The sequence below is a fragment of the Clavelina lepadiformis genome, chromosome 5 (genome assembly GCF_947623445.1).
Source record: "Clavelina lepadiformis chromosome 5, kaClaLepa1.1, whole genome shotgun sequence".
Lineage (NCBI taxonomy): Eukaryota > Metazoa > Chordata > Ascidiacea > Aplousobranchia > Clavelinidae > Clavelina > Clavelina lepadiformis.
Window position 1 is genome coordinate 13,759,473 of NC_135244.1, and position 17,053 is coordinate 13,776,525.

Consider the following 17,053-nt stretch of genomic DNA (forward strand, 5'->3'; position numbering starts at 1 on the left):
GTTTATTTAACTTGTTTCTCAAATCTCATTGCTAAAACCTTAGTGTTTTAGGATCCGTTGTGCTTTTGCTCACCAACCTAACAGCCCGACTGGAAAGTGCGGCAGTTTTTGACAAGAAATCGTGCGTTCAGAGACGCAAATTTTGGCGTTTACTGAAACCTCAATTGTCAATTCTTTGTTTACTTATAATAAATTAGCGTTCAAACAACCAAAGTTTTCTTTGTTTGTTTATTATAAATCGACGCAGATAACAAGCATACTCTTGCATATTTTACGTCGCATGCTTCGTTGCCCTCGAATCTAGGCCTACAGACGTCATATCGCCCAAGTACAGATCGAAGGATTCAAACCACTGCAAAATAACATAGCAACATATTTTCAATTTTTTTATCTCAAATTCATGTTCTAATCATCTGGTTGAAATCCTTGCAATCGAATACCCAGAATGCTTGTAATTTGCAAAAAGAATCAAAGTAGGTCAACAATTTCCATTGTTTAGTAGGCTATAGGCGATTGAAAAAATTTTGCTACCGAAAGAATTGCGGCAATAACTTGGAAAGGGTCTATTATCATGAAATAATTTCAACTCTGGCCTTGGCATAGCAGTGCAAAAGTAAAGAAGAGTCAGAGACTCGTCTTTTAGACATTGTGCAGGTTCCTAGCCTATTGATATTGACATACAACGTGTACAATTTTCAGCAGTTTTTTGATTTGTTTGTGTATCGAATTGCATGAATTTGGAACTATCCACCAGGACAACTGAACTGCAGAAGTATTCGTCAGTATTGGATTATTACTTCCACTCGCATAGGACGTTCGCTGGGCATATGATAACGTCAACAGCTTTTTGATGACTAACTCTAATTTTCGGGTGTCTAATACTCTTTCACTTCGAATTGAACGCATGAATGGAAGGAGGTATGAGGTAATAGAAAATAAATTATGACCTGACAATTCCTCGACACTTGATCTTGATATGGGAGTGCAAAAGTAAAAGAGGCCCTAATTTTCAATATTATTGCAGCATAGTTCTCAGTTGCATGTGTTTTAATCACAGTTTTAATCTTGTCAGTCAGCATATTGTCTTTGTTTATTAATTGCAGCTGTTTTATGGAAACATTCAGGTGTGCCGTTTTAGAGAGTTTTATTCAATTGAAAAATGTTCTTGTACAACTCCCTTCTGGAGAGTCTGTATGATTATGATGTGCTGGATTTCTCCGGCACAGAATTACAGTTTTACCTTATCTTTTATATTATAAGTATTACATTGGTAAGGCTGAAATTTTAGTATATATTTATTGGCGCATTAATCTGGCGCACTGAAAGGAAAATTTCCAGTAAGGGTGCGACTGAGAGCTCAAATATCATGCCCACACCCTGGCCACAGAAACTGAATGCCAGAGTGCAAGTGATGACCATGTTTCTTTGATGCCATTGTGACGTTAAAATTGCTGTTGTGATAAAGTAATGGCCCTAAAGTTAGGTTTTACTTATTTCTGTTACATTTAAAGCAGAGCTCCCTTAACTTCGCTAGCAACACAATATTCATGTGTATGAGACTAATTATGGTACTGTTCTCATAACTATTCATTGCAGTACAGCACTTCAGTGCAGTTTTTATCAATGCTTTGTGTAAACTACAAGAAAGCAAAATATTCTAGATTGAAAATACACTACAAAGTAGTTTTTGCAGAACTTGAAACTCGAAATGCTGTCATTGCATAATTACATTGACGTTGCCTTACTTTTTCAGTTCTTCGTGAAGTGTAATGTTTAACTACAGAGACCTGATGTGTTTCCGATAGGCTAGCATACTATACTTACTTAGTGGTTCTTCCCGTTTGCTTGATAACTATGGCAAATCGAACAGTAAAGGATGCGCACACTATAAAGGGAACCAATCCCCAATATCTTGTGGAAAAAATTATTCGTTCACGAATTTATGATAGTCGCTACTGGAAAGAGGAATGTTTTGCCCTTTCTGGTAAGTATTGTTATGTTTAATGTATTATTATGCTTCATGATAATTACATTAAACTCCAGGCAATTACCCATTTTATGTAAATAGCCTGTCAGTTCAACTTTGGTGTGACAGAAACTGTGTGGAAACTTTAGAAGTTAAAATAATTTTGGATCAATTTTGTAGCGGAGCTGTTGGTAGATAAGGCTATGGAACTGAAGTATGCTGGAGGAGTTTATGGTGGGAATATAAAGCCAACACCTTTTCTCTGTCTCATCCTGAAGATGTTACAGATTCAACCAGACAAAGACATTATTGTAGAATTTATACGAAATGAAGATTTTAAGTATGAACCACGTTTTTGTTTTGTATGGAGGTGACCACGTACCCACAGTCTTACGGTACAATTTTGTAACGATGGAAATCAAAGTACTGTTATTTATAAGCAGTTTACTATTTGTATTTCAGGTATGTTCGATGTTTGGGTGCATTTTATATGCGATTAACTGGAACTTCTCTGGACAGCTATAAATATCTTGAACCTTTACTAAATGATTTTCGAAAAATAAAACTGCAAAACAGAGATGGTTGTAAGTATATATATTATTTATTGCCGTTAGCAAACGCTAATGAAAGGCTGTTTTTTCTTTTGATATCAGTGGCTAGAATTGATTCTAAATGACTTATCTAATTATGTAAACAGCATTTTTCATCAAACACATGGATGAATACGTGGATGATCTTTTAAGAGAAGAACGTTACTGCGATGTCATTTTACCTCGCATACAGGTTTTGTTAATAATTAATATTTGCTGTGCAGACATCATTGATTGGCATTTCATCTATAGCTGCATATTTTCTTTTTTCAATTTAATTGAAGAAACGGCAAGTTCTAGAAGAAATAGAACAGCTGGAACCTAGAATATCTGCATTGGATGATGATTTAGATGACTTGGGTGAATCTTCAGATGAAGAGGAGCCCATGCCTGTGGAAGTACCAAGTCGCTACTCATCATCTCATAGAAGGAGGAGTCCCTCTCCTATACGGTCTGTGATGGTGACTGATTAAACACACTTCCAGTGAAAATCTAATATGATGTTTCTGTGAATGTCTAGTGACAGGTATCGTCGTTCTCCTTCACCTAAGTACAGACGATCTCGAAGTCGATCACCTAAAAGAAGAAGGCGAAGGTTGTTTAATGAGCACTTCATCCTCAAGATTTGGGATATCCATGTTAACAGATTTTTTTGTTTGCAATCTTGTTATAGCCGCACACCCCCGCGAAGACACCGATCACGTGAGCGAGATCGGCCGCGTTCGCCTCCAAGATCGCATCACCACCATCATTCCAAACATCACGATGATGACAGCAGGTAAGTAGATGCCCCACTTTAGGGGTGTTAACTGTTGTGATACTTTTGCCTCATGCTTTAATTTTTTTAGGTCAAGTAAAAAGAGCAAACGTAGCAAGAAAGACAAAGGAGATAAAGCAAGAGACTTTGAAATAAAAGAAGCCAATGAACTGAGGGCTAAACTTGGATTAAAACCACTAAAGTAACCAAATCCTCATGTATTGCGCAGAGAAATAAGAAAATACAACTCAAAGATATAAGCTGGCAGCAAATATAATGTCCCTTTTTATTAAACGAATTCCCTCGGCAAACTTATTCTCCAGTTCCGTGTTTCCAATTGCTTTTGCTGCATGACACATTTCACGAAGAAGCTCTTCTAGTCTTCGCATGCATCGAATTATACTCCCTGCAGGAGAGAAAACATAAATTACATTTTGAAAGCCTGTCACTTTCATTTGTATGAAGTCGTGTTTTTCTCGTAATAAAACATTTTTACCCTCGTATGCTTCTGTCATTTCTGCAATCTGGGAGAATGTTGACCCATTGCACCAAGCATGCACCACATCCATCAACATTGTTTTAAAAGATTGAACATATTCTTCCTCATCCAATGGTAATTTTGCTTCAGTTGAAACCTTAAGTGATTAAATGAGACAGTGAAAACAAAACATCATGAGCAAAAGAAAGATAGTGATCAACACCGAGTACCTTTGCTATCCTTCTTGCGGCTTTGTGCATTTGTCTCAACGGTCCAGCCAGTGCTTCGCTCAACTTTGGTACGCTTTTAGACTATATACATAAACAACCATACTTCAACAATTTTAAATAAGGTTACGTGTTAAGATTCTGTATGATCACAACAGTGGACAGACACTAGCAAGTGTTCTGAATATATTCAAGAAATGTAAGTAAATTATCGGTAATTCTAACTGTTATGTATAACATGCAATATTCGCTTGTGAAAATCATTACTGAATGATTAATTAATTATTATCACCATGTAACACAAAATTTGTCCATGGGTTAAAACTATTATTTTCTGATTTAGTATGGTCTAAATCAATAAAAATGAGCATTCAAAAAGTTCAAACTTTGGTTCTGACTTTATGAGATTAATTTATTGGAATTTTTTGACTAGTTTTGCTTTTTTAATGCCTTTGCTCCCACTATATTTTTTTGAATCAATAGAATGGAGTTAAATCTAATTTTAGTTGTTGTTGTTGGCTTTGTCATAATGAAATAATAACGGAAAATGTTGTTTCCAGAATCTATTTCTAAAAAATTACGTAAAGAAGAAAAACACATGTATGCAAGGCGATTTTGCTACACAAACACGAGACAAAAGCCTTAAGGCCTGGTGCTATAGGTATTTATTCAAAACTGTTACAGAGCAAACCTACGCTGTCACTTAAAGCACTCAAAACTTATAACTTAATCACAAAGAAACATTTTTTCGAGATTGGCGACGATATGTGAGTTCACTTTCACGTAAAAGGTTCCATATATAGTCCCCCATCATATTTTCGTTGTACTGTCCTTGATAGCGTTCCTCAAAAGACCTGATATCTTGATGAAATCTTTCACCTTGTTCTTCTGAGTAGTCCCCCATGTTACCCTTAAATTCATCAAGATGAGCATGTAGTACGTGTAGTTTCAGCGACATCCTGCATCCCATCTTCCAATACGCATCCACAAGTTCATCGACAAGTTCCCTGTAATTCTCTGCCTTGTGATTGCCCAGGAACCTGTTAACTACAGAAACGAAAGAAGTCCAAGCTCTCCGTTCAACCTCAGACAGCATCTCTGGAAAATTGATGGAATTTATCAGTCGCTTCACTTCAGGTCCCACAAATACTCCAGCTTTGATTTTTGCTTCTGACAATTTTGGAAACTGCTCTTCAATGTGCTTGAATGCGTCACCCTCTGTGTCGAGTTGCTTAACAAACTGCTTAATTAGACCTAGTTTTATGTGCAGAGGTGGCATCAGTATTTTCGCTGCATCTACCAGTGGTTGTTGCTTCACATTATAAGTTCCAATCTCATAGCTGGTTCTTAGAGGCCAATTCCTCTTCTTGTAGTGGAAAGCTTTATTTCTGCTGTCCCAGAGACAAAGATAGCATTGAAATTTAATATAGCCACCCTGAAGGCCCATCAAGAAAGCCACCATCTTGAAATCACCAATAACCTCCCAATTGTAGTGGTCATACTTTAATGCACTCATCAGGATTTTGATGTTCTGATACTCTTCTTTCATGTAAACTGAGTGAGCCAGAGGAATGGAGGGACACTTGTTTGTGTTGTGCAGCAAAACGGCTTTGAGGCTTCTAGATGAGCTGTCGATAAAGAGCCTCCACTCAGAAGGATTGCAAGAAATTCCCATAGCCTGAAAGAGTCCTTCTATATCATGGCAGTAGCATAAATCATCTTTAAACATGTAGAACACTGAGAAGCCACGATGTCGCTTTCTCTGTGAAGTAATTCGAACACTGTCATCCAGTAAGTCCCATTGCTTTAGTCTGGAAATGAGTAGCTCAGCATTCGACTTTGTCAATGACAGTTCCCTGACAAGATCGTTCATGTCTTCTTGGTTGGGGTAGTAGGGACACCTTTCACCGCCAACTCGGTGTTGAAGATAAGCAACTGATGTATCCGTTTCTGAATCTGTAGAGAGTGCATCTGCTACGAAATGTTCATCTCTCAAGGGTGGTTGTGGCACAGGCATGTCAGTCGTGTTATGGGGTACTGGTGCAATAGATGATGGAATGTCAGGGTAATTGATGGAAGGTGCATTCTTTCCCTTCCGTCGTTTGCTTGGATCCACCATACAGAAGTAACAATCTGTGAGATGGTTTGTAGGCTCACGCCAGACACGGGGGATAGCAAAACGCATTGCCCTCTTCTCTCCCCTAAACCAACCTTCTAGAGTACGACGGCAGTATTCGCATATGACGTGTGGTGCCCAATGTTTATCTTGGTCACCGACTGGCATGCGAAAGTATGCATGATAGGCTTCTTTCGCACGCCTGCAACTCTCCAGACAGTGCTTTTTTGCTTTTTTTGCAAAGAACTCACCACACACATAGCAGAAGGAATCTGCTGAGTACTTGCAACCACGGCAAGCCATACCACACTTTTAATAATGGCGATAGAATTAAAAAATCTGTAAAGATTCAACAACCGAAGTTATGGTGGTATAACTAAGATTTTTCATGTTTTTTCGGCATAAGCAAATAGAATATAGCAATTATTTCCCAAGGACAAAGAATTTTTTTTTTTTTGTTACATAGTGAATTATCAAATAATTGTTAAAAGATGAGTTTTTCAGGTCAAACTATGCGGATAAGACATGAACTTATTTTATTAAAACTTTCATATGTAAACCTATCCGTTGTTATCATTACATCGTTGTAATGGGCCTCGTTTTCATCTCATACCATTAAAAGATTAAGTTCAAAACTGCATGAATAGCATCTTTTTTATACTTGGCTCAATCTAGTCTTGGATTTATACGATAATACAAAGTTTTTTATTATTTATTTAAAAGTTATTTATTTTTTCTTCTAGTCTAAGGGTAAAAAACTTGTGGCGAAATTGACATATGACAATTCTAAACTTGACAAAATAAGCAGAATTAAGGGAAACAGCCGGAATTAAAACAAAACGAAAAAGTATGCAAATGTGTGCAACTGTGCATGTTGTATGTACTAAATCAAAACATTTGTGCAACCAAAATCCTATAAATATTTTAGTTCAGCACATCCCAAGAAAATTTACCAACCTTTTCATCAAAGACAAAACATGACAATAATGCTGCGCACTGGCCGGGCGTTAACGGATTGAAAACACCATTAAACACAAGCTCTGTGAGCAATAGTTCGTCAGCAGCACTTATCTCACACGCCACACGACCTGCAAAAAAGACAGATTTCATTGAAAGCGGTAGGAAAGTTTTTTAAGTGGTAACTGTTTTACCTTTTGTTTCAATCACATCTGCTACAGTTGCATAACCCAGTCTCCTCAAAACTCTTTTCCTACATTTTAGTTCATCCATCTGCAAAATTGTCCTGGCCCTTTTCAGGGCACGTTTAGCTTCCTTCACATCATTGGCCAACTAAAAACATCAACTACAAGTTTTACAAGTATCAATTTAAAAAAAAAAGAATTAAATCAAGCATTGACATTAACTACATCAAACACCACAAACAAAATCAACAAGTATAACTCGTAACAATCAATAACATTTATTCAATATCAACACCTTCATTTTCTTTTCACACAGCTTATACACATCTGACATGTCGTCACGTTTATGCAAAGAATGTTTGTACATCCTCTTCTCAAACGCCTCAATCTTTCGAACGATCGACTTCATGCGTTCATCTTTTATGTTCATATCTTCAACTGGATCAAGCAGAGGAATTCCATCAGGGAAGCGCTTATTAACTTCCTATATTTTCATAAATACATTGTTGATAATAATATTTAACAGAAATATTCACGGCAAAGACATATTTTCAAAACTACTCAGTTTTAAGAGAACAACATCAGTAGAACTGGCTCTAAAACCAAAGCGTTACCTCAAGTGAAAGGAGGAGAGATTGTCGGTTATCTAGAGGTCGAAGGTCTTTTGGTAGGAAGAGACGAACACTACTAATGGCCGTTATGAGCTGAATCATCACGGGTATGACTGCCATCTCATTTTGTCTAGGATTGCCTTTGGCAGGTCTCGGCAGTCTGATGGCAGTGGAATGTATGCTATCCTTGTCACAATTGAGCAAAACATCAACAATGAATTCTGGTTCAATGTCTTCAGCTTTTTTAAGTCCAACGGGTTTAGGTTGTTTCTTCTGAAAGTTAACCACAATACCCCAGCCAAACTCCTGATCAGAATTTCTAACCTGCAAAAGGTGATTGTTAACAACTCTGCCAATGGACAACATATATTCAATTATGTAACTGTAATGTCATAATGTGTAGAGTGTTATACCTTGACAAGTCTACCAGGTTGAAGAAAAGATAGACAGTACTTCGGCATGTGCACAAAGTCTTCCAGTTGCTTGGCAAGTTTATCAAGCTGCTGACGAATACGATAGTATGTCATACAATCTTCCTCATCTTTAATTTTCACTTCAGTGTGTTCTTTCTCCAATTTTGCGATATCTTTTCGTGAAAATAATAAGGGCACACACAAATGAATTGGAATACTACATTAAATGCACAACATGCACTGCAAGTTGTGCAGGTTAAATTGCGATTATTGAATTGGACAACAATAATACCAAAAACTACATACTTTTCATCATTTCTGGAATAGCAGTGTAATGCTGAAACTGATAGAAAGACTTTTCTAACATATACTCTGGATTTATTTCTTCCACACGAAGCAGGTTCAGCACCATGTTGTACGTTAAACGGAAAGCTGAATCCAACGGATCTGATGAACCCTAAACAACAACAAAAGTATAAAAGACAAGATCTTTAAAAGTCACTCAATCATAGAAGAAAACTTTGTCTGTTTCAGATTTGGTTCTTACTTTAACAAGTGCTTTTCCAACACTGGGAGATAGTTTTTCATCAACCATCATGATGACAATACCTCTTTCATCCATACCTCTACGGCCTGCTCTGCCACTCATCTGTATGTACTCCCCACCAGTAATCTAACAAATAAAAGATTACACTATATTGACGAAAGTAAAACAAAATGTTAAAACCTATCAGGCAATTCACATACCCATCGAAAATCTTTTCCGTCAAATTTCCTTATACTTGTAAAGACAACAGTGTGGGCTGGCATATTTACTCCCATGGAAAATGTTTCAGTGGCAAACAAGACTTTTATTAAACCTTCTGAGAATAGAATTTCGATGGTTTCTTTGATTATTGGGAGAAGGCCACCATGGTGAATACCAATGCCGTTCAACAAAAATGGGAGCACGGCTTCAACTTGAGGTAGAAGTCTATCTTCATCTGATAACGAATCCATTGCGTTGTTGAAAACTTCTTGAACCAGCTTCCTCTCTTCTCCTGGGAATGCAAAGAGAATGAAGTGAACTAATTGGCTCACAACAACAATAGGAAAAAAATTTCTAATAACATCAACACATTTGCTGAATACTATACCAGAGTTGAAGGCCAACTTTGAGACTTGTTTAGCATAAAATTCACATTCCTTTTTACTAAATGAAAATACGATGGCTGGGAGAAATTTTCTTTCCATTACCAGCTCAACAATTTGGACGCAAGCACTTTTTCCCTAAACAAAAATAACTTAGATGATTCATAGTACATGGTAAGATTATTCTTAGTTAATACCTGCATTCCTCCTTTCTTTCCTTTCCTCGAAAAATCACTTTTGGCGTTGTCCCCCGCATCTCTTAACACAGCCATGGCCATATTGAAGTTATCTTCCCGAAAGTCGCCCTGAAAACACAAACAATTAAGTTTGGCAAGTGTTCAAAGAAGGATTTTGCAAAATTGATCAAAAACACATACATGATCATCCACCACCAGATGTAATCCATTACCGCCTGTGGGAAATATGTAATGCTCTAAAGGCACTGGCCTGTAATCTGTGTAAACAACATGGCAGGGCTGCTTGTGCAGATGACAAATCCACGATGCAAACTGCCGAGCATTTGGTATTGTAGCAGAAAGAAAAACATAGTGGACATTGTCAGGCAACAAAATAATTGTCTCCTCCCATACTACACCACGTTCTTTGTTTCTCATGTAATGTATCTCATCAAAAACGACCCAAGCAACTTCACGCATTACTTCTGATCCACGATACAACATGCTCCTCAAAATCTAAGATAAAAGCTCCATCAGGTTTGCATATGTATGCACATAAAATTGTAGGATAATGTTTGAAAAAAGGTCATACCTCTGTTGTCATAACAAGACAGGAAGCTGTTGGATTTATAGTGACGTCACCAGTCATCAAACCAACGTCTGAAAACTCTTCATATAAATCACGATATTTTTGATTACTCAAAGCCTTGATTGGAGTTGTGTATATCACTCTTTGTTTGTCTCGAAGTGACATTGCAATTGCATATCTGTAACCGTTCAAACATATACATCGTACAGTTTGCATATGTGTATACATATGGAACAGCAGTAAAATGCTCACATCTCCAACCCTGACTAACTTACTCTGCAACAACTGTTTTGCCAGCAGATGTGTGAGCAGATACCAAGACTGACTGCTGATTGTCCAAACAGAGGAGAGCTTCTTGCTGAAAGGGATCAAGAATAAATTTATACTCTTTTGCTTGTTTTCCGATACGCGGGCGTAGTTGGGGCAAATCAGTTCCGGTTACATATGCCACTTCATGAGTACAACCAGATATCAAAGAATCCATTGACGAAGTTTGAACCTTTGGCAAAGACTCCAAAACACTGCAATACATAAAAATGCAGAACTGGTGAAATTGTAAATGACAATAGAAAATATGCAAGTAATTGTATAAAATTGCTCTCTGAAAAGAAACCATACTTTGACAAATCCTCATGCTCTTCTTTCTGCAACTGAAGACCTTCATTGTTTTCTTGTGATTTTATTTTATTACCTGTAATAAAAAACAATCAACTTTCCAAATATAACTCAAGGTATATAGGATTCCTTCTTCTGCTTATAGGGTTTAACAATGTCTTAGAATAAAAATCACATGGCATGCAGTTCAAACTCACTAGGAAAATCTTTAACATTTTCATGGCTATCAAGTTTTTGTTTCTTTGAGCTCTCTGATGCGTCTGGAGTTTTTCCACGCTTTGACAATTTACTAAAAGTAATGTGCATCGTGCAATTATATATACATGTAACAAACACTCAATATAAATATTCTTGTAAATAATCATTTGCAATAAATTGCAATATCAACATTTTCACGCAACTTTCAACAACTTTATCTCCGTTTTGGTTTAGCAGATTTCGTAAACTTTACAACATTACAAATTTTGAGACATTCTACTTTCTACAATAATGTTTCAAAATTATTTGAAAAAACCAACACCATAACTTTTATTACTTCAAGATTGAATGTCTTTCACAGGATGCAATTGTATACTAGACCCCAGCTAATCAAATTGTGATATCATCTGGTTGTGCTTGTGCACTTCTGCACTAGACCAGTTTATTTATTATAACTTGATGTTAAGATAAAAAAGTTTAGCGTCCACACTGATTAAGCTCCTGTGTGCAAGCGCAACAACTTTGACAATGGTCCATTATGACGTACTGTTAGGCTAAGCTGCAGTTTAAAAATTGTTGCAGCTATACACATTGATAACTAGTTTAGAAATACATGTATGCTATGCGAACCTTGTATTTTTCTTTGAAAGTTGTTCAGTTTCTTCTTCAAAAACATTAAACAAGTCATCTCTGAAATCGGTCATTGCAGTGATGGATGGGTTTATCCAGGTTGTTGATAAGTCTCAAATCAATCTATTTATGTTTTCAGCACCTTTTAGTCAGACCAGCTGAGCACAGTACAGTACATTAGCCTTCTAGTTCTAGGAAATACAACAAAAGTAAAAAATCTAACTGTGCAACGATACTGTTGACAGGAAGCAACACATAGGCTAGATAACTAACAACACCAACAGGAGGGCGAGGAGGTTACATCTCCTACATCCCATTTCCCACATTCATCTGTTTTTTGCATGCTTGTAGTCAAAGTTTCTCTATTAACTGTATAACATTTCTATGATCATAATACAAAAAATACATAATCATATATATCAAAAGCCGGGGTTTAGTAAAAATCTGTTTGTTTGGAAATTACAACACTATAATTAAACGTTTATAAGCAACAAATATATTTACAATCGTTTATAAATGCGTTATAAACATTAATATAGATGCAAAGAACGTGTTTTACGTTAATTTTTAAGGAATCTTATGGCTATGTGATATAACGCCCACAAAAATAAATATGTCACATTTTGGCGTAATCTTCTGCTATTTTTATTTGCTAAATCAGCTTTTAGGTATGTAAAAAGAGAAATTTCAATATTTTTGGTTAAAATCATTCGAACCCTGTTTTGGTAAGTGTAGGGTTTATCAAAATTTTATTTGGTCTCATAGTTTTTACTTTTAGTCCCGGAGGGCAGAAAGTCCTTAAACTCAACTTAAACTCGGCGATGATTCCTCATCGCTCGTGTCCAGGTTACGGTAGTAGCGCCACTGGATATCAAACACATGGGGCCTATTATTGCAAGGCCAGGGATCTTACCGCGCCTGTAGCTGTCGACAAGTTATAGGTAAATCGTATTTTGAATAAGTGAATAATACAATAGTTTTAAACAATTTGAATCAAAACTTTCAAAAATTTTAGGAAAATTTTCATCATTAAAGTTAGAGGCAAGCCCAAAAACAAGTTGGCCTTAAATTAAAGAGCAGTTGCCAGTAAATGTACTGGTGAAAAGATTTTTAATAACATGTAGTGGTTAAGCAGTAATTGCCGAAATTGTTTAGCAAAATTGGCTCCCTATGATGATGAAGGATCCGGTCATAATGACGTCACAATGTGAGAATAATAGGCTTAATAACTGGGTATGTGATGTAAAATAAAAAACAAGATATACTTTGGCACTCTTAAGGTTAACTTTACATTTTTCGACACGAGCTTTTGCAAGCTTAACCTTGCTTCTTTAGGTGTACTATGACTTAATTGTGAATTTACATGACCTAAAATTTATTTAGATTTTTTCAAAAATCAAACTGCCTAAGATTTGTTTGTGCATTTTTTTAAAGTTTTTGCTCCCTAAAAATGTAGCGAGCGCGTAATACCTCAGAGGTTTGCTAGCAGAACAACTTTTTCTTCGTCTTTAATCATGTGAGCGCTTGACCATCAAGCTATATTAAAGTAACCTCGAAGTGAACAATTCACACGGAGGTTCATTTACACAACTTTCCCATATTCTGAATACAGTTCATACAGCCAATTAGCATGAATCAGTGAATGGTTACTGTCCTGAAGCAGTTCGACCAGATAGCAATAATATTCGTATGCAATGTTTGTTTATTTGAGCGCGTATACAAAAATAGGGGGCCCCTTGCAGGAACGGGCTTAGGCGACCGCATCACCCTAAAGCCACTACTGATCAAGGATGGATCTGATGATCCGTATTGCGGATACGTTCGTTAGTCGTTACAACGTTAACTGAATAATTGCTTTTAGTTCTCACGAGTTGTCCGCGATTGGTAACTGAAACTGACCTTAACAATTTCGAAAGGATAACTACTACGTATGCTTTTAACACTCCCGCCTTCCATCAACAGAATCATAGCTTGTTCATGCTAAAATAACTAGTTCTATTTCACTTCAACGAATATATGAAACAGCCCCCTTTGTCTACTGTATCTAACTGTACTTTGCAGATCAAAGTAAAGCTAACATAAACTCTTATTTATTGTTTTAAGCACGTATAACGTAAACATCAGGAAATAGGATCACGATTTTGTTGCTTCATTATGACCGCAATAAATACTTAGAGCTTCAAACCTTCAATCAAATACAGGCAACAAGATATACTGCATGACCTATAAACATTAGGATATTACTTGGAGCATAGAAGATCTATTGACATAGCGGATCGGAACATTCGTTTAAATGGGATTGAAGACCAATAACTCTTTGCGAAAACAACTGCAGCATCCTCTTCATAGCTCATCCTTGACAATATCAGGTTCTGCTTCATCATCATCATCATCGTCTTCAACACCATCGCCATCCAATTCTGGCATATCCTCCTGGGTTAAAAAGAATACTCATAAAGATATCGCTTCACCGACAGTTGAACGCACTAATATAAATAAAATTTACATCTTCTAGCTCTCCCATATCATCATCATCCTCATCATCGTCGTCTTCATCATTGTCGTCATTTTCCTTGGCTTCTGCTTCACGTTTTTTCTTCTCTTCTTCCTCATGTTCATCGCGCATTTTCTTCTCTCCTTTCACAGTGGTTGATAAAATGTTCTCACATTCAGTTTTGGCAAGTTCAGGATCATCGGTGATCAAGAAGTTATCAAAAATGCTGCCAGACTTCACCTATTACATGGAAAATGGTTATAACAGCGTACACAAAGATAAATACATGTCAACAATGACATCAAAATTTGTAAGGAAAGTTACCTGCCACAGGTCAAGACCAAGTAGACCAAAATCTTCATATGCGTAAAGTTGATCATCCGCAGAATATTCTGGGTTTGCAATCATAGGATGGACCCATTTCCCGCTATAATTAGGGTTGTCAATCTGTTTGGGGGTCCATTCACCTTGATATTCAGGATTGTCAATCATTGGTGGTTCCCACTCCCCATCCATCTCTGGATCCCAATCTTCTGGTTGACTGGCATCTGGATCTGGAATATGTTCTGGCTTGTCCCAACCCTTTGAAATGATTTATAATAGGTCAAACTGGTCTATTTATGTGGAAAGTAATGTGTATATATCTAAACCAGTATGACATACTTCTGGCTTTTCGTCTTCTGGGTCGGGAATTTTTTCACGCTCATCCCAGTCTTCTGGTTTTTTCGCATCTGGGTCTTTAATTTCCTTTGCTGGCAGGAAATCCCAATCTTCCTCGAGTGAGCCAGACTGAGCTTTTGTGTTGTCAATTAACACCTCATAGGTATTATCAGGTTTAACAATGAGGGTGTACACATGCGTTGCTTCATCATCCTGAGCAAGAAATAGTAGGTAAAAACAGAAACACCTGGTAGAATAAGACAGCACCCTCATTAAACCAAAGACAGCATACCTTGCATCGAATGTCCTTATTAATAAGCAAGTTTTTCCCCTTGTATTGGAAAATAACATGCACCTTCTTGGTACCTGGTCCACAAATATCTGGGCCTGTGATAAAAAAATGTCAATAAAATTTAAAAGCTTAAAATCGAAGATATTTTGATATTCAATTCGCACCAAACATGATGTTATATTCTGAATCTCCTGTCATCTTTTCTGGTTCTACTGTTGATGGGAACAGCTTTACGTAGCCACCACCACAATCTATTGATTGCTCGTGTTTGATAGAGAACTGTACCACCAACGTCTTATCTTTGTTAGAGAATTTGTCGAAACTCGTAGAAAGAGCATAAAACCTGCCACAGAATGTAATTCTTAGAATGCATAGCTACAAGCTAAATAACCCTAGACCACCAAGAACACATACATACAAGATAACACTGCACTATGCATTTAACATTTCAGCAAAAAACAGCTGAGAAAGTGAAATAAATAGTTTTTGTAATGCATAAATATTAGAACTTAAACTACTGTATATATATTAATCATACGTGGACAAATCTCACATAACACTCCGCCTTCAGTAACTTATTTCTTTGTATTAACCTGGCATCTTGACTAGTTTGCAGGCCCTTGTCTTGTTCAGGGTCGTTGTAGAATTTGCCAGCAGTTAAAACAAATTTACCGAAGTCATTTTTGCTTTTTGAATTTGACCATCTTGATTCCCATTCGTCTAAAAATGAAATTTTGTGAAATGATGAACTGTCAATCATAAACAGAAGAAAAAATGCGAAAGCAAGGAAATCTTATCATTTGCAACACCCTACATGCAACTCACCTCCATCAGTAAAATATTCCTTGAAATAAACTGTTGGCTCTGCTACAGTGTAGGCAGCTAAACAACCTAGTAATAATAACTTTAGCATTGCTGGCAATTTTACAACTTAGTCAAGATAAAAAGACTCTTCCACGAATTCTGGAAAAATAAGTTTTTTAAGAAATATTATAGTTTACGAATAAGGCCAATACTAATTCATATAAAATTCATATTTTTAGTCAGAACAATGCTATCTTTAGAATTGTTTTGTCCAACAATTTATTTGAATTAACATTAAATACTTTTGAATTCTGTCTGTAGCCGGTTATCTGGTTGGTTAATGTACACTACTAGGCTACAGTAGGCCAATGTAAGAACTTCACATTGCAAGCAGGCTTGCCTGGCGCAGTATGATCCAAAAAATGGTACGGCTTCCAGTTCTGATTTAACATATTATGTTTTGTTCACGAAATCATTGTATTTACACCTAATAACGTTTTAACAAACGATTGAATGTTTTTAATGTTTTGGTTTGAACCAAAGTTTCACCATACCTGAAGTACAGTCTGACAGTTGCAAATTAAAAACGAACTGATGACAACCGGTCTAGGCTATTCCGATACCAAACAATTACCAAAAATACCCGACCAACGCCGAAGCTTTTAAGTTGTGATAATAAGCGACAATCGTTATGCTTAGTAACGCCAGCCAGCCAGCACACCCGTCAAAGCTTTGTAACAAGTAGAACTGCGTTGCTCGATTTTCTTGTAGGCTAGTACAAATCCACATTTTCCACGTTACCCGCTGCAGTGGTGTCATGCTTTGTTGGCTTCACCTGGTTGGTCGTGCTGCCAAATAATAGACCAATCAGATCGCGCCACAAAAGGACATGCTTGGCCGAATTCTGTGTCAACTAATTCCGCAAACAGAATCCGTGTTGTTTAAATGAACAAGCGCTATTTGAATAGAAATAGAAATGTTTTGTTTTCAGCGCAGGTTTTTAAATCTGTGTTAACATTGTTTGGTGAGGTATGGCGTAACTTTTGGGAGACGTAGCAATCTATCCCAGGGATACGAGGGCATGCTCCCCCACAAGTTTTGAATTTATGTCCAAAATACATAAAACTTTGCTTTTCTTTCAAAAAAAAAGTGTCCAAGAATAAT

The 17,053-nt window shown here is 36.8% G+C and overlaps 3 protein-coding genes across 3 annotated transcripts; 1 reads left to right on the forward strand and 2 right to left on the reverse strand.

Annotated features, from left to right (window-relative positions):
- Window positions 1–3,816, forward strand: LOC143459103 (pre-mRNA-splicing factor 38A-like). The gene is made up of 8 exons (XM_076956076.1): window positions 1–1,984; window positions 2,147–2,306; window positions 2,429–2,550; window positions 2,664–2,749; window positions 2,841–3,007; window positions 3,077–3,151; window positions 3,230–3,334; window positions 3,405–3,816. Exons 1-8 carry the CDS (start codon window positions 1,855–1,857, stop codon window positions 3,517–3,519), a joined length of 960 nt encoding a protein of 319 aa, XP_076812191.1. The 5' UTR covers window positions 1–1,854; the 3' UTR covers window positions 3,520–3,816.
- On the reverse strand, window positions 3,517–11,849 carry LOC143459102 (exosome RNA helicase MTR4-like). The gene is made up of 19 exons (XM_076956075.1): window positions 11,640–11,849; window positions 11,009–11,100; window positions 10,815–10,887; window positions 10,472–10,717; window positions 10,200–10,374; window positions 9,809–10,123; window positions 9,629–9,736; window positions 9,437–9,569; window positions 9,048–9,340; window positions 8,848–8,973; window positions 8,607–8,757; window positions 8,301–8,473; window positions 7,891–8,211; window positions 7,572–7,760; window positions 7,286–7,424; window positions 7,092–7,222; window positions 4,022–4,102; window positions 3,810–3,948; window positions 3,517–3,719 (listed from the first exon to the last, which is right to left on the reverse strand). Exons 1-19 carry the CDS (start codon window positions 11,711–11,713, stop codon window positions 3,562–3,564), a joined length of 3,117 nt encoding a protein of 1,038 aa, XP_076812190.1. The 5' UTR covers window positions 11,714–11,849; the 3' UTR covers window positions 3,517–3,561.
- A 1,864-nt stretch (window positions 11,850–13,713) lies between these two features.
- LOC143460089 (calreticulin-like) lies at window positions 13,714–16,072 on the reverse strand. Its single transcript, XM_076957472.1, has 8 exons — window positions 15,911–16,072; window positions 15,679–15,805; window positions 15,250–15,428; window positions 15,086–15,180; window positions 14,797–15,006; window positions 14,458–14,715; window positions 14,146–14,373; window positions 13,714–14,072 (listed from the first exon to the last, which is right to left on the reverse strand). Exons 1-8 carry the CDS (start codon window positions 15,996–15,998, stop codon window positions 13,983–13,985), a joined length of 1,275 nt encoding a protein of 424 aa, XP_076813587.1. The 5' UTR covers window positions 15,999–16,072; the 3' UTR covers window positions 13,714–13,982.
- Between the last annotated feature and the right edge of the window lie 981 nt (window positions 16,073–17,053).

What these genes read in the sequence shown, in the direction of transcription:
- LOC143460089 (XM_076957472.1), bottom strand. Translation starts at nt 15,998, where the DNA reads ATGCTAAAGTTATTATTACTAGGTTGTTTAGCTGCCTACACTGTAGCA. An exon ending in ATAAGGACATTCGATGCAAG is followed by an intron (nt 15,007 to 15,085) that starts GTATGCTGTCTT and finishes TTTCTTGCTCAG; the next exon opens with GATGATGAAGCAACGCATGT. An exon ending in ATATGGGAGAGCTAGAAGAT is followed by an intron (nt 14,073 to 14,145) that starts GTAAATTTTATT and finishes TTTTTAACCCAG; the next exon opens with GAGGATATGCCAGAATTGGA.
- LOC143459102 (XM_076956075.1), bottom strand. Translation starts at nt 11,713, where the DNA reads ATGACCGATTTCAGAGATGACTTGTTTAATGTTTTTGAAGAAGAAACT. An exon ending in AAATGTTAAAGATTTTCCTA is followed by an intron (nt 10,888 to 11,008) that starts GTGAGTTTGAAC and finishes TTTTTATTACAG; the next exon opens with GTAATAAAATAAAATCACAA. An exon ending in GTCTTGTTATGACAACAGAG is followed by an intron (nt 10,124 to 10,199) that starts GTATGACCTTTT and finishes CTTTTATCTTAG; the next exon opens with ATTTTGAGGAGCATGTTGTA.
- LOC143459103 (XM_076956076.1), top strand. Translation starts at nt 1,855, where the DNA reads ATGGCAAATCGAACAGTAAAGGATGCGCACACTATAAAGGGAACCAAT. An exon ending in TCATTTTACCTCGCATACAG is followed by an intron (nt 2,750 to 2,840) that starts GTTTTGTTAATA and finishes ATTTAATTGAAG; the next exon opens with AAACGGCAAGTTCTAGAAGA. An exon ending in CATCACGATGATGACAGCAG is followed by an intron (nt 3,335 to 3,404) that starts GTAAGTAGATGC and finishes TAATTTTTTTAG; the next exon opens with GTCAAGTAAAAAGAGCAAAC.